General features: G+C 24.5%; 3 protein-coding genes across 3 annotated transcripts in view; 1 reads left to right on the top strand and 2 right to left on the bottom strand.

Moving 5' to 3' along the window:
* The window catches only part of RpL23A (ribosomal protein L23A), a 1,755-nt gene extending 228 nt beyond the window's left edge, over positions 1-1,527 (bottom strand). The window contains exons 1-4 of the mRNA XM_011498889.1: positions 1,432-1,527; positions 737-1,077; positions 349-476; positions 4-229 (exon numbers count right to left, since the gene is read on the bottom strand). Of these exons, the coding sequence (XP_011497191.1) occupies positions 4-229; positions 349-476; positions 737-1,077; positions 1,432-1,465 (729 nt within the window). The 5' untranslated portion in view covers positions 1,466-1,527. The remainder of the gene's footprint in view (positions 1-3; positions 230-348; positions 477-736; positions 1,078-1,431) is intronic.
* Positions 1,528-2,059: 532 nt separating this feature from the next.
* LOC105361639 (U6 snRNA-associated Sm-like protein LSm7) lies at positions 2,060-2,804 on the bottom strand. Its single transcript, XM_011498890.1, has 4 exons — positions 2,799-2,804; positions 2,707-2,721; positions 2,413-2,593; positions 2,060-2,193 (listed from the first exon to the last, which is right to left on the bottom strand). The coding sequence occupies exons 1-4, from the start codon at positions 2,802-2,804 to the stop codon at positions 2,066-2,068; spliced, it is 330 nt and encodes a 109-aa protein (XP_011497192.1). The 3' UTR covers positions 2,060-2,065.
* Positions 2,805-5,260: 2,456 nt separating this feature from the next.
* LOC105361313 (RAS oncogene family member RabX5) lies at positions 5,261-12,000 on the top strand. Its single transcript, XM_011498439.1, has 7 exons — positions 5,261-5,600; positions 7,097-7,263; positions 9,699-9,800; positions 10,082-10,146; positions 10,362-10,492; positions 10,830-11,037; positions 11,756-12,000. Exons 1-7 carry the CDS (start codon positions 5,538-5,540, stop codon positions 11,833-11,835), a joined length of 816 nt encoding a protein of 271 aa, XP_011496741.1. The 5' UTR covers positions 5,261-5,537; the 3' UTR covers positions 11,836-12,000.
* The last annotated feature ends 2,564 nt before the right edge of the window (positions 12,001-14,564 follow it).

Raw genomic sequence — 14,564 nt, forward strand, 5'->3', positions numbered from 1 at the left:
AGCGTCGTAATCTCTTGTTAAACGCACGTAGGCCTTCTTTTTACCATCAGGCCTGATTAAAGTATTTACTTTTAAAACATCAACGTCATATAGTTTTTTAACCGAAGATTTAATATGGTATTTATTAGCACGTGTGTGTACAATAAATACCAAAGTATTGTTATCTTCAATCTTCTTCATAGCCGCTTCAGTCGTTAATGGAAATTTGATGATATTGACAGCATCCATACTATAAAAATTGAAATTAGAGTATTAGCTTAAATACTGTATTCAATAATTGAATACACTAAAATTAATGTATATCATAGTAATTTTAATACATCATTTTTAAGCATTAATTATATTTACCGATTTCTATTTGGGACTGATTTACGCGGGTATTTTGGATTTCTGGGTGGCCTAAATGTTTTAGGTCTGTGAAAATGCACAGAGGTTCTAATTTTCCGAACTCTGGATCCTTGTACACCTTTTAAAATCTATAAAATATAATATTTTAGTTAAATATATGAATTGAAATTAAATTAAATACACTAATTTAATATTTCTACATCAGTTTGTGTTAATAAGCAATTTTCATGGAATTCAAAGAGATTCCCACACAATAATTTCATCATTTTTTTAAAAAGTGAATATGATAATCTGATAAATTGTTTACACATTATATGAATGCTATAAATTTTTACATTTATATATTAATTGTAAATCAATATTAAAATTATTAAAAATTAAATTTGACCTTTTTCTGAGCCTTGAGAGCTTTTTGTAAATGTGCTGCGCTTCTACCTTTGGGTGTTTTTTTATGTCCTTGAACATTTTTTTTTGGTTTTGTAACCACAGGCTTGGTAGTAACTGTTTTTGAAGTAGGCTTGGGTGCCGGTTTTGCACTTGGTTTTGGGGCGGGTTTGGCGGCTGCTGCTGCTGCTGCTGCTGCTGCAGCAGCCACTGCTTTTTTAGCCGCAGCAGGTGCTGGAGCTGCCTTCTTGTCTGATTTTGAAACTTTAGAAGACGAAGAAGTTGCCGTTGCTGGCTTCTTTTCTGTCTTTTTCTCCGACCCCTTTTTTTCAGCGGATTTACCACCTATAAAAGAAGAAAGGAGTAAGGATGAGTACCTGCTTTTTATTTTGAGGTTATATTAATTTCCATAATATTTTTATTGAAATGAAACAATTGCAAAATTCTAAAAGTCATATATATAATTAAATAAGATCATTTTAATACAATAATTACTAAAATTAAAATAATGAAATTAAGTTATGCGATAAACAATTGTCGATAAAAGAAGACCACATGGCTAAACAGATTATTACTTTATAAAAGCATTCGGAATATTAAAACAATTGAAAAGTTTTAATTGTAAAGTACAAATTTTTTTTTATATATAAATATTATTTTTTTAAATCATTTTATCCTGATAAATTGAATTAAAATTACCTGCTTTATCCGTGGACTTAGGTTTCGGAGCCATTTTGGTATAAAAAGAGTTTATTAGTCAAAACTACCGGAAGACATCTAGCAGAGTACGATGTACTACGTGATTCGTTGAAACTGTCGTTCAGACATAGTTTGCTTTTCCTATAATATCGTCGTTATAATCGATGTCAATGTTTATAATTATTCAAATAAATAATATTTTTGTTTATATTTGAAAGAACTTTATAGAGCAATAAGTTTGAGAAATCAATTATTAATTACTGCAATACTATTCAATCATATAAAACATATTTAAAAAGAGTGTCATAAGTAATTTGTTTCATTTAATGGTGAATAGATTCTTTTTTCTATAAAAATAAATAAAATATGTTTTAACAGGTAAATAATGAATTTTTACATATAACGTCAACAACTGATATTGGAAGAAAATTTCAATGAATAAATTTTTAATAAAAGTTTTTGAAATACTGATTAATTAAAAAAATATTTGTTTATTAAGTACATATATACATTTTTTACAATTTATAAAAAATATTGGTATCTTAGAACATGATAGAAAATATAAAAATATAATAGTTAAGGTTGTGTTAATAAATTACATGTAGATGAAATATAACGAATATTAATATTCTAATTATATAAATGGATTTGAAATGGATTCCAACCCATCGGTTGGACTAATAAGTATTATTGAAGTTCCTCGACATACTACAAGACCCAACATTCTTGTATCTTCAACAAATTTGTATGGATCATTAGAATCTGTGGCAAGATATTAAACAATTTAATGTTTATAGCAGAAGAAGAATATTTGTTGAATTTATAAAATATTAAGAGAATTAATGCCCAACATATTCTTATAACAATTTAAAATTAATCATTAATTAGAAAAGATATTAAAAAAAAAAAAAAACTCATTTGTTGGCACGTTTGTTTAATATAAATTATTGAAAACAAATAAGAATAAAATATATTTGTAACCTTGAATATTTTCAATTGTGTCATCCAATACAAGATTCAACAATGGGTCATAGCCTTTGAGAATTCCAATTGCTTCTCTGCCGCCAGCAAATTTAACTCTAATACTTTTTTCTAAATATTTTGATAAATCTAAAATACTTGCTTTCCTTTTTACCTCTTTATTTTCACTTTGAACATGCTGCTGTAATATTTTTATAATCACAAACAAGTTAAATGCTTACAATTAAATTTAATTATTTTACAAATTGTTATAATAACATTGTTGCAGGTTAGAATATTAAATTTATATTTTACCTTTTGTTTTACAGTCTGAAAAATAAAAACCACGAGTAATAAAAAGATCTTATTTTGTATTTTATAGAAAGTAATGTGTTCTTTTTACTTACGGACATTATTTTTAAAAATAACGATAATAACGGATCTGACAAATGATTGAAAATGTGTAATTTCTTGTCTGCGCGCGCATTTTACATTTTTAAAAAGTAATCGAAAGTGTGATAATACGATCGTTTGATAATATTTCCAAGTAATTCATGTAAATCTTAGAAATCCATATTTATACGATGTATGTAACAATGATAATATATTTTTGGAAACTTAGTAATGTTATCGACTATTATTTCATTGGAAAAAAAAAATTTTATTTCTGAAAATAAAATAGTCCGCTTGCTGTATTCTTTATTATATTATTTATTGTATTTTTATCGTATTTGTTTTCATGGTGGCACAGACATGTTATTCGTACTACACTATATTCCAACAAATAACTAAATAATTCAAGAATAATTTATTTACAAAAATCTGTATAGTGTTAGTGGCTTTGGAAAAATGAAATATTTATCAATTTTTTTATATATATATTTTCTTTACACATATTATTTACAGTACTGTAAAAATATTCGGGAACTGTTATTATTTTTTTGATTTCATTGAATGTCAATTTTCTATTTTTTCGATTCAATATCTAAGCTAGTGATAAAAAAAATAATACAATTAAGATGGACAATAAGTCTATTTTATATGGTACTAAATTTTAAATATTTATAAATTTTATATGAGTTATTATATGAATAATAGTTCTTATTTTGTTGTAACAAATTACGTTTCATGTAATTGCAATGTATATATTTCCATTTACATATACATTAAATATAAAAATTATTTAATTACATTTTTTTTTTTTATAATGTAAAAGCAATCTGTCTCTATAATAAAAGATCGTAATATCGTAATTTAAAAATATTTTATTTATTAATAATTTTATTTACGAACTTAACTTTTTAAAAATACTTACAAATGAGAATTAATATTACGATGATATTTTAAGATTATTAGTGCTATTTAGACTTAAATTATCTATAAAGAAAACTCAAATATGATTTTGATATTTTACATATTCATTATTTGTTGTTTATGAAATATATATTTCTTATTAAAATATAAATTAAATGATTGAAAATTTTTTCTTTCTTAAAGTAAAATGTAAGAAATGTACAAATTTTGGAAAAAATCGTCCAGTAGTTTTTAAGAAATCTTATTTGATTTTGAAAATTCTATTTCAAGATAAATTCGTTTAAAGTTGTGAAAATCAATTGCTTCAATATGTAAATATAATCCTAAGGCTTTAGTGATTTTGTATTCAATCCATTAAAATTTCAGATTAATATCTTTAAGATTATATATTTTAGTGGAGCAATTTTTCCGTATTCTTAGATCTTAACTTTTAATCACCGAATAATTAACTGTAGATTTTTTTTTCTAATAAATACCAATGTGAAAGTATACGAGTGTATTTATGTATAATAATTATAAGTATATTTATAAAATAAGAATATATACATTTTTCCATTCCATTCCATTAATATATACAACAAGAATATATACATTCATCAAGTATGTAGGGGTGTTGCATTCACCCAATGCTTTCCAAGATTTTTTAAAACATAAGGCATCCGACCATATTTCTAAAATATATCATTTTCGTGTTTTTTTTTGTTTTTTATTATTTTTTTTTATTTTAGCTGTATATTCAAATTATATAATTAAATTAATCTCATTAAATTAACAATAACAGATTGGAGAAGAATATCAGTAACTTTTACGTATAATCATTATTATTTCGTTTAAATACTATACTTACATTCATACTTTATATTGTATTTCGTTTATTAATTAGTTACAAGATTTCATTTAATTATTTAAATTGTAAATGTAATTTAAAAATTAAGATTGAAATAACTTGGACAAATATAATCATATAATTTTAATGCTCACTAACAATGAATAGTGTGCATGCATAGGAACGAGTCCCTATAATCATCAAGTATTCCAATTATTTTTCAAATGACCTATTAAATTAAATAATAATACAGGATTTTTATATAAATAAGATAATACAGGAATATTAACAAAGAACGCGTACGCTATTCTACGATACGCTATGGTACGATACTAATAAATGGTTTGATTGAAGAAGCAAAGGACTTTAAACAGTTATCTGCTAAACTAGCTATACATTCTTTTATGTAATCAATGAATTTTAAAAATAAATTTCAATGCATATACGCATGCATGCAAAAGCACTGACTTAATAAGCAGGTTCAGGAGCAACCTATCTCGTAACGTAAATAACAATCATGATAAATCCACGCAGGTCGTTTCCTTTTTTCATGCTTTCTGCTTCTTCCCCCCCCCCCCCCCCCCCCCCCCTCGTCCTCTTACACACACCGTTGTGTGTGTGTGCATGTGTGCCTGCGCCCTCGAGCGTATATGCATAAGCAAGTGCGTGCACGTGTGTTGTGTATGCCTACATCCGAACTTGGAAATGATAAAGTTCACGTCATTTGACTAGGGGCACCTGCCGCGGCAACCGAGTTGTTTTCCTGACGCCGTAATCGCGTTCCCATGCGAGCTATCCTCTATTGTTTCAGTTTTATTTTCATTGGATTTCTACTTCCGCTTATTGTGTTGAATGTTCATTAGTGAAAAATCGCGAGTGCCTGAAATTCAATTTATTTACCGGGATGATATTTCCCATAAGTGTTCGATGCGCTAAGGGTGAGATGTGCCAATAACTTTTGCTAAATAAAGAAGAGCTCAGAATTAAATTTGAGCTCAGGTTGGAGATGCTAGAGAGCCGTTCTGCGATTTACAAAATGATTAATAGTGATATTAGCAGCGATCGAACGGTACAAAGTTATTCGGTTATTAACTATTGCATTTAACCTATTGCATAATTGAAGCACCATTCTTGTTTATTTATTTATTCATTGCATAGAGATTCGATGTGTGTGTGTGTGTGTGTGTGTGTGTATGCGTGTATTATATTAGTTAATGCTGATATTTAGTTTGCATTTAATCGACCTTTTATTTGAGAAAAGTTTAGAAATTAAACCAATTTAGGATTTTAAAAATTTATTGCTTTTAATATTGAAATGCATATGTACATATGCATATACATGCGCATACATATATACATATATATGATATGCCGACATGTTAACATTTAACATTTATTTAATATTTATATATTTTTGTATATTCAAAATATTTTTATAAAAAAATAATTAGCTAATGAAGTTTTTTCTTTTTAATACGTAATAATTAAAATTTTTAACTTCAAAGACAGTATTTTCATTGTTATAGAAAAATCTGCATATTCTTGTTTTACATTAAAAAGATGGGCGTTTCAAGGAGAAAAAAATATATTTATAAACATAATACGAATATATAAAAATAATATTATTCATTTTTAAAGAATTTTTAAGAATTTTTTAAAGTTATTCATTACAAAGTCATATGAAATTTATACGTATGTATATAAATAATTAATAATTTTTCTACGTCGACTATATATAATATTACATACATTTTTATGAAGAATGTTATTTTAAACACATAGACAAATTTTTATTGTACATATACTGTGTTACATATACATATAATACATATACTATACTACAATACATATTATGTGGTTTTCATTGCAGTATTATTTTTTTATATTTTTAAAGCAAGTGATATTGTAATATATTTCATTAATATATTTTGAAATACATGTTTCAGGTTAGCGTTTGTACTTTATAAGTTATTTATTTATTTAACATTTATTTATTATAGATAAGTATTACGCTAATCGACTAATATTATAGACGTTAATATTAGATCATCGTTGATAATTTGTAATATATTAGTTTTGAATTTCGCAAAAAATGAACTTATCTAATTAAATTTCGTTACGAGTAATATATTGATTTTATGTTTTTCAAGATTAATTCTTTATGAAACGACTATATTTCTATTTATAATTTAAATATAAATATAATTTGCCGTACCTTATTTTTCTCCGTAACTCAAAAGCGCAATAATATATTTTTGGGAGAATCCTAATTTTTAATAGAACTAAATTGCTCTTAGTATCAACTTATGAATGTTTTAATTAAAAATATTCCTTTTTTTTTCCTTAAAAAAAAAAAAAAAAAAAAGCAATAAATAATGGATGCAAGAATTTCATATATCGACTTGAATTGTCATTATATCGAACAATTTATTTGCTATTGCGCCTAAAAGTCATTCGATTATTTGAAATCTCGAGAGCATCAATTATCGATATTATGTTAATAAAACAAAATAACATGTAAGATAATAGTAACAATTTACGAGATTTATGAAACCATGCGTATAGATTCGAAAGTGGCCGGCACCGTACTCAACGGATAAAACATTTTACCATGACCGGGACTTCAGTGGTGTTGTACGTCGGGTTTGTGCTGCGCAACCTCTGCTTCCTCGGATTTCCAAAGTCATTGTTCTGGGCGATGTTGCTGTTGGCAAGACGTCATTAGTAAATCGGCAAGTACAATGTGATGATTACAATGAAAGATTTCATCGCGTGAATATAAATGATGCCGAGATTATGGGTTTCTTGCACTGTGCTGCTATTTCATGTGATAATGCCCATTCACTTGGTGGATACTAATGCTTATTAAATTTAACATAGAATACCGATTGTCATAATAGTAAAACAAGTATGTAATAAAGAAATTTCGTGAAAAATATTTTGGTTATTCTCGATAATTGCGATGATTCTTTTTTTCTCTCTTTTTATTTTAAATAAAAAATTATAAAAGTGCATATGGTAATTTTTAGGGCTGATCAATTTTTTTAATGTATCATTGCAATAAAAAACAATTATTCTTAATTTTAATTTAATGCCTATTCGCTGATATTATATATAAATAAAAATTTATTTATTAGCTTTCTAAATTAATAATTTTGTTTAAGTTAATAAATTAAAAATTTATTTTTACGTCACGAATGATTCTCTTATCCGACATTTTTAAAGCTTAAAGCATTTTTTCTTTTATCATAAACATACTTTTTTTTATTTTTTCTAGATCGAATTCTAAATTAAATTAATTTTTATAGACATGTTTTTTTAATATTTTGAATATAGTTTAATATATTGTTTTATGTTTAGCAGTAATTAACATTTCATTTCAATAATTCATAAACACATTTTTTTACTTATTCATATGGGTTTGCTCTTTTTATTCAATTTTTATCCTATTAATGCCGACATTTCAAAGATTTTCCACTTTATTTTCATATATTTATAATGAGGATGGATAAAATGATATATAAAATGAATCAAATAGTATTTTTTACTGAGAATTGACTGGTTTTTTGTATCATTGTATAATTATTGTATAATTATTGTATAATTATGTTACTTAAAATTAAATTTATTTCTAAAAGATATGTCATAGTTTATATACATTTCGAAAAATCTAAATAGTTATATATCTAATAATCCTAAATATTAATATAATGAGTTCGAATTTAATATTTGTGACTGAAACTATTGTTTTTTTATTGACTGTATCATCATGTTTTCGCAAATCCAATTAATCTTGTAAAGATTTTTTATTTATTTTTATTTATTGTATAACGATTATTGCCTCAGATCATGTCTTAATGGTATTGTATGATATTAAAATAAAAAGTATATTTTTATTATGTCTAGTAGTTCAAATTTATACTACTAAGAAAAGTGTTTTCATTAATATATATTATTAATATTTTTTAAATAGCAATTTAACTGCAATACAAACTAAATTTTAGGAGTTATTGCTCAGTTATTTTTATATGGAACAATTTAAGAGAAAATATTTTAATCTAATATATGGTCTAATAGTGTTTTAAGTAATGTTTAAATTTAATAATGTAATCATAATTATTTAATTGTAATCAAGTAAATTTACAATAGTATTATACCGTAATTTGTTGCTATTTTTTATATATTAACTATTTATTATTTTTAATAATGAATTGAAAAAAATTAATTAAAGGTTAAATCTTTTGAATCCGATATGATTTAAACTGCTACTGTTGGTTAAATATAAATTTAACAGTGTATTCAAATTTAAAATTCATTGAACAAAGAATGCATGTTACAATGGTTTGTTCCTTCAAGCGTGTAGTGAGTCATGCTTTAAGACATTCTAAAAAAAATCCTTACACTTTTAATCTAAAAAGAGAAGCAGTTAGAATTTTTAGTAGCCTAGAGACACTCAGTCATTTGTATCTAAAGCTTTGTGACAATTGAAAAAGAGCTATAATTCTTATTTAATGCAGTACATGATTAAAAATTCAAATGAACTCATTTGTAATTTAATTTTCAATTAACGATCATATGAAATACTTGTTTGTTATAAAGTAGATAATAATTATAAAATGAAGCATCGAATAGCAATACATTTTAATATATATGCGCGAGGTTCACGAGCATTTAGTTTTTATTTATAATTTATAGAAGACTCAAAGTGACTTTATCAGGTCATGATATGCAGTATATACATATTGGGACTATGATAAATCTATGAAATCTCAATTAACGTTTAATTGTTTCGTCATATAATCAATTTTTCTATACTTACTAAAATGTGTAAATGCTTTACTTTTGAAATACTTTACATATATGATGCACTTAGGTTACAAGTTTGTAGATTGAATTATTTTTTAATGCTTACAATGCTAATGTCACGTAATATTTGTTTACATCAATGTTAATTGAAATATTAATGAAATAAAATTAATTAGCTTAAACATTGATAAAACTATTTACTAAAATGAATTTTTTATTTGAACAATAATTATGTAGGTACGCCAATGAAATTATTTTAAAACAATTTTGCTTATTTTTTTTTATCTTGATCTATATTTTTTAATATACACAAGTCATAAATAAATAAATATATACATAATGCATGATATTTAAATTTCAGATTTTGCCATAAATCATTTGACACCAATTACAAAGCAACAATAGGCGTTGATTTCGAGGTTGAAAAGTTCGATGTTCTTGGTGTACCTTTTAATCTTCAAATGTATGTATAAAAGAAAAATGTAAACTATTTCATTACAATTAATTAAAAAAATTTTCATAAATATTAAATTCATCTTAAGCTACTTTTACGTGTTCTTTCTTTCTTTCTTTCTTTTTTTTTTTTTAAGAAAAAATAGATATAGCTTTAGTAGTATTTTTGTATCATTAGATTAAACAACTAATACTATTTTGATTTTACGTGTTATTAAAAATTTTTAAATTTCATCGAGTACAATCATTTATTTGATATGTTAATTATTTGATTTGTTAACCAACATTTAGTTGGGATACAGCAGGACAAGAGAGATTTAAATGCATCGCTGCATCGTATTACCGAGGAGCTAACGGTAATTATAAGAAATTTCATATAAAAATATTTATTGGGCCAATTATTTATGAATGAATTTTATGCTTAAAAAAACAAAAAACAAAAAAATACGCATAGATATATATATATATTTCTTTAATTTCGTGAAAGCGTAATTAAGAATGTTTGCGAGAGTTGTCAATCAGCAAAAACAGAGAAACGACAATTATTATAATTAAATGACAATATTTACAGTGGTGATGATAGTTTTTGACTTGGGCAGTTTAATGTCATTGCATCATTGTCAACAATGGCTGAGCGATGCAAATTCTTGTAATAACGGACCGTATCACATTTTCCTTGTTGGTACGAAAAGAGATTTATTGGTAAGTATAATCGAAGGTAAACATTAAAATATTGAACAAATTCAAGTAGTTGTAAAATTATAAGTAACTATGTATGTATGCAGCTCACAATACAGTCTTAATTGTATTATTAGCTGCAGTGTTGATTAAAGACAATACTTATGCGCGAGAAAGTTCGTATCTGTCGGAAGCTATTAAACGACTTAATTATACGCTGTAGCAATGATGTTTCATACACTTATTAGTTGATATTTGGGTAAAGTTAATAAAAAAAAAAAAGTATGTTTTTCATAATTGAGCCGAAACATTGGCGAGTAGATGCATATATCTATTCTTGCTTAACCACGGTACCGTTTAGTCGAACCAGGTATACGACATCGTGGAAAAGAAGGCTGTGGAAATATCACGACGAATGAGGGCCGAGCTGTGGGCTGTTTCCGCCAGGACTGGAGACGGAGTTCCGGAACTTTTCGCACGAGTTGCCGCGTTGGCCTTCAATGCCAGCGTCCTGCGCGAGGTTCAGAGCGCCCGCGTCGAGCCGATAGTCTTTGGCTCCGAGTTAATTAGTACGTGAATTTCCAAACCACTCCGGCTTCCTCCTTCGTTCACCTGCTTTTTTCCAGTTTATGTGCATGTCTGCCCGCTTCCGTTATCCTGTCTGCCCGTTAAATGCTGCTGCTACAAGCGCGACACTGAACAGAATCGCCGGGAACAAGTTTCGAAATGATCTTGTATTTTTCATTTTCAAGTTTTAGTTTAATAATTGGATTTGTTATTCTCAATCGCGGATTAATGGGGAAAAACATTGAAACCTTATTATGGCCATTTCTTCATCGTTTAAAATGTTCTGTCGATTCAAGTTTCATTCATTAATGAAATATTTGACGGACATTCGGAATTAGATTAATATCGAGTGACTGCTAGTAAACATTCAAATTTTAAATTTATACATTAATATTACAATATTTGTAACAGTTATATATAAAGCGTTACTATAATTTAATATTCATAAAAAACTTTTATTCGGTTGTTTTATTTATACTTGAACTTCTACAATATTAATATATATAATGAATGCAATTTTTTTTTAAGTATCAGATTACCTGTAGATTACTTGTACGAACTTTAAATAGTAATAGATTCATTAGATTGATAAATACATGAAATTAAGATTACTTTATTACCTATAAATATTAAAGTCATATTATTAACTTTTCATAAATATACATGTTTTATTTCATTTTTATACAAAACATTGTTAGTAAAATTATTTTTAATTTTTAGAACTTAATCGAGAAACGAAGAAAGTACGAATGAAGGATCGAAGAATACCAAAATGTTCCAATTGTCAAAATCAACTCTGAATTTAAGTGTTTTTTTAAAACAATATATTAAAGTATATTGAAACTAGAATCAAAGGCAGATTCAAATTGATCAATAATCATGTGATGTAATCATCAAATATCATTTAGTTAAGTTAGTAATTCATAATAAAGAACACAAGCGGTTTTATGTGATTTTTTTTTTATAATTATACATAAAATAATTTCTTGTAAAGATATATTTTGTAATATATTTATATATTAATATAATTGTAGTAACTAGTAACGCCTTAAATGAGATAAAGGTAATTGTACACCCTTAAGTAAACAAAATTGATACGTACACAAATTTTATATGGTATAAGTTTATTTTTAATATACATATATACATAAATAATTATACATATTTATATACATAATTATATATATATATATATACAATTATTTATATATAATCTTATAGATATACACAATTTATTATACAGAATAGACATATACAGAAATTTCTAATAATACTATTTGAATATTATAACTTACAACAAATAGTGAATGTGGATTAAATTTACAAAGTTTTTCTTTTTACTTTAAATTTTTATATAATTTTATATAAATGTTAATATAATATACGTATATGGCTTATATACGATTATAATAAACATTTTATTACAAATTAATTGTTTTGAAGAAGTCTAAAATATGTTATTTTCAAATGATTATAAATAAATTTTTATTAATTGTTATATCATGTATATAAACAATCTTTTTTTTAATTAATAGATTTATATGAAATAATATCGAGTTACCTTTTAAATATAAATAAAAACTTCTGCAGAATTTTATTGGCACTTCAATTTACTAAAAGTTTTTAATTTATACGTAATATGATTACAATATCAAGAAAATGAATTTGAAAATGAAAATAATTCAATGTCGACATAACGCATTACAGTACACTAATTAAATATAATTTAGAATTATAACAACTGACGTGCCGATAACCAAGCATAAAAATACAATAGAAATAAACTGTAGATGCATTTTTTTTTCTTTTTTTTTGTGTAAGAAATTCGTATTGATAGTCATACAATTTTCTTCTCCATGGAAAACCAATGTAAATTATAGAAACAATATGCTAAAATGTAGTGGATAAGTTTTCTATTAGGAAATATATAATATACATCATGTATTTCGTTAACAAATATAATGTGCAATCAATAAATTGATCATTAAAAATTTATTTAATTTTATAAATTATTTTAAAAATTTTAATCTACCAGGAGGTTTCTTATTACGGCTAATATCTCGTTATGTGCATGGGACTGTTAAATAGTGTTTAACAAATTAATCAGACGCATTAAACTAAGTCTGAAAAGATGAGAATGCATTATTATTATTATTATTATTATTTTATAATAGGGATGAAAAATGAGATTTTATTAAATTAGAAAAACGATAATATGAGCTACCCGTTTTGAATAAGCATTATTTTAATAATCGTTTAGTTGCTACTGATCGACGTTTTAGCCATTTGTACTTCGATTAAATGTAATTATAAGGGAACTAGATTAAATTAATATTATTTCTTATTTCAATCCATATAGCGACTATATTTTTCATATAAAATTGTTTCGTATAATTCATAAAAGAATATTTGTTGAAAAATAAACTTATTATTTTTTATAATGTCTGTAATTAAATTTTTGTTATAAAATAATTAGTATTTAAAATTATTATTTCGAATTTTGTGACTGTAATTCGACAGAATATATTTGAAATCCGAACCTAAGGTAAATACATCTTATGAATATGAGATAGAATTATATCGAATGAATTATCGTATATTGTATTAATATATCATGTTTTTTCGCAATTAATTCAATACTTAAATTTAAAATTAAAGTCTGTAGTAGCGCAATGTCAAATTTATTTAATTTTTCTAATAAGAAAATTATATTAGGTAAATTTTAAATTCTTATGATTTAATCAACAAAGGAATTATGAGCATTTGAGTAAAATACATATATGTATATATTTATATATATATATATATATATATATATATATATATATATATATATTACGTTAGAGTATTATACGTGCCCGTAGGGTTTTTAGAGTGTGGGATTTTTGAAAATGAAATGTATGATATTGTATAAATGTATAAAATTATGATATTGTATGCTAAAAAAAATTATTTTCAACAATAAGTAGCATTTATCAAATGAAATTGTAAATATTCAACCATAGCTTAATTTAATTGGAATGTGATTAAATTGAATTATTATATAAAAAGTATTTTAATATTCTTAAAGCAATTTCTCATTCAAGCTATGAAAATATTTAATTTAAATTAATAATCTAATTAATATAGAATTACGTTAATTTAAACTATAAAAAAAGATAATTTACTGATGAAATTTTCAATAAATGTTAAAATATTATATATGAAATTTGTATATTAAAAATTATTATCTCAAATATGAAATATTATAAAAAGTAAAATATATTAACGTTTTTAAGTACTTTCATTTTTTAATTACTTCAATCGAACATTAATCATGATATTTTACAAAAATATAATAATAATGATTCATAAATAATAATTTATTATATAATTTATTGTTTTCTATTTTACAATTTCATAGGAATAGAAATAAGATTATACAAGACATATTGTTCTTTTAAACGGATAATTCTCTAATGTATTTTTTCAATATGAAAATTATATAAATATCAATATTTCAATTTTTTCTTTTAATCAAACAATTTTT

The sequence above is a fragment of the Ceratosolen solmsi genome, unplaced genomic scaffold (genome assembly GCF_000503995.2).
Source record: "Ceratosolen solmsi marchali unplaced genomic scaffold, CerSol_1.0 scaffold30, whole genome shotgun sequence".
NCBI lineage: Eukaryota > Metazoa > Arthropoda > Insecta > Hymenoptera > Agaonidae > Ceratosolen > Ceratosolen solmsi.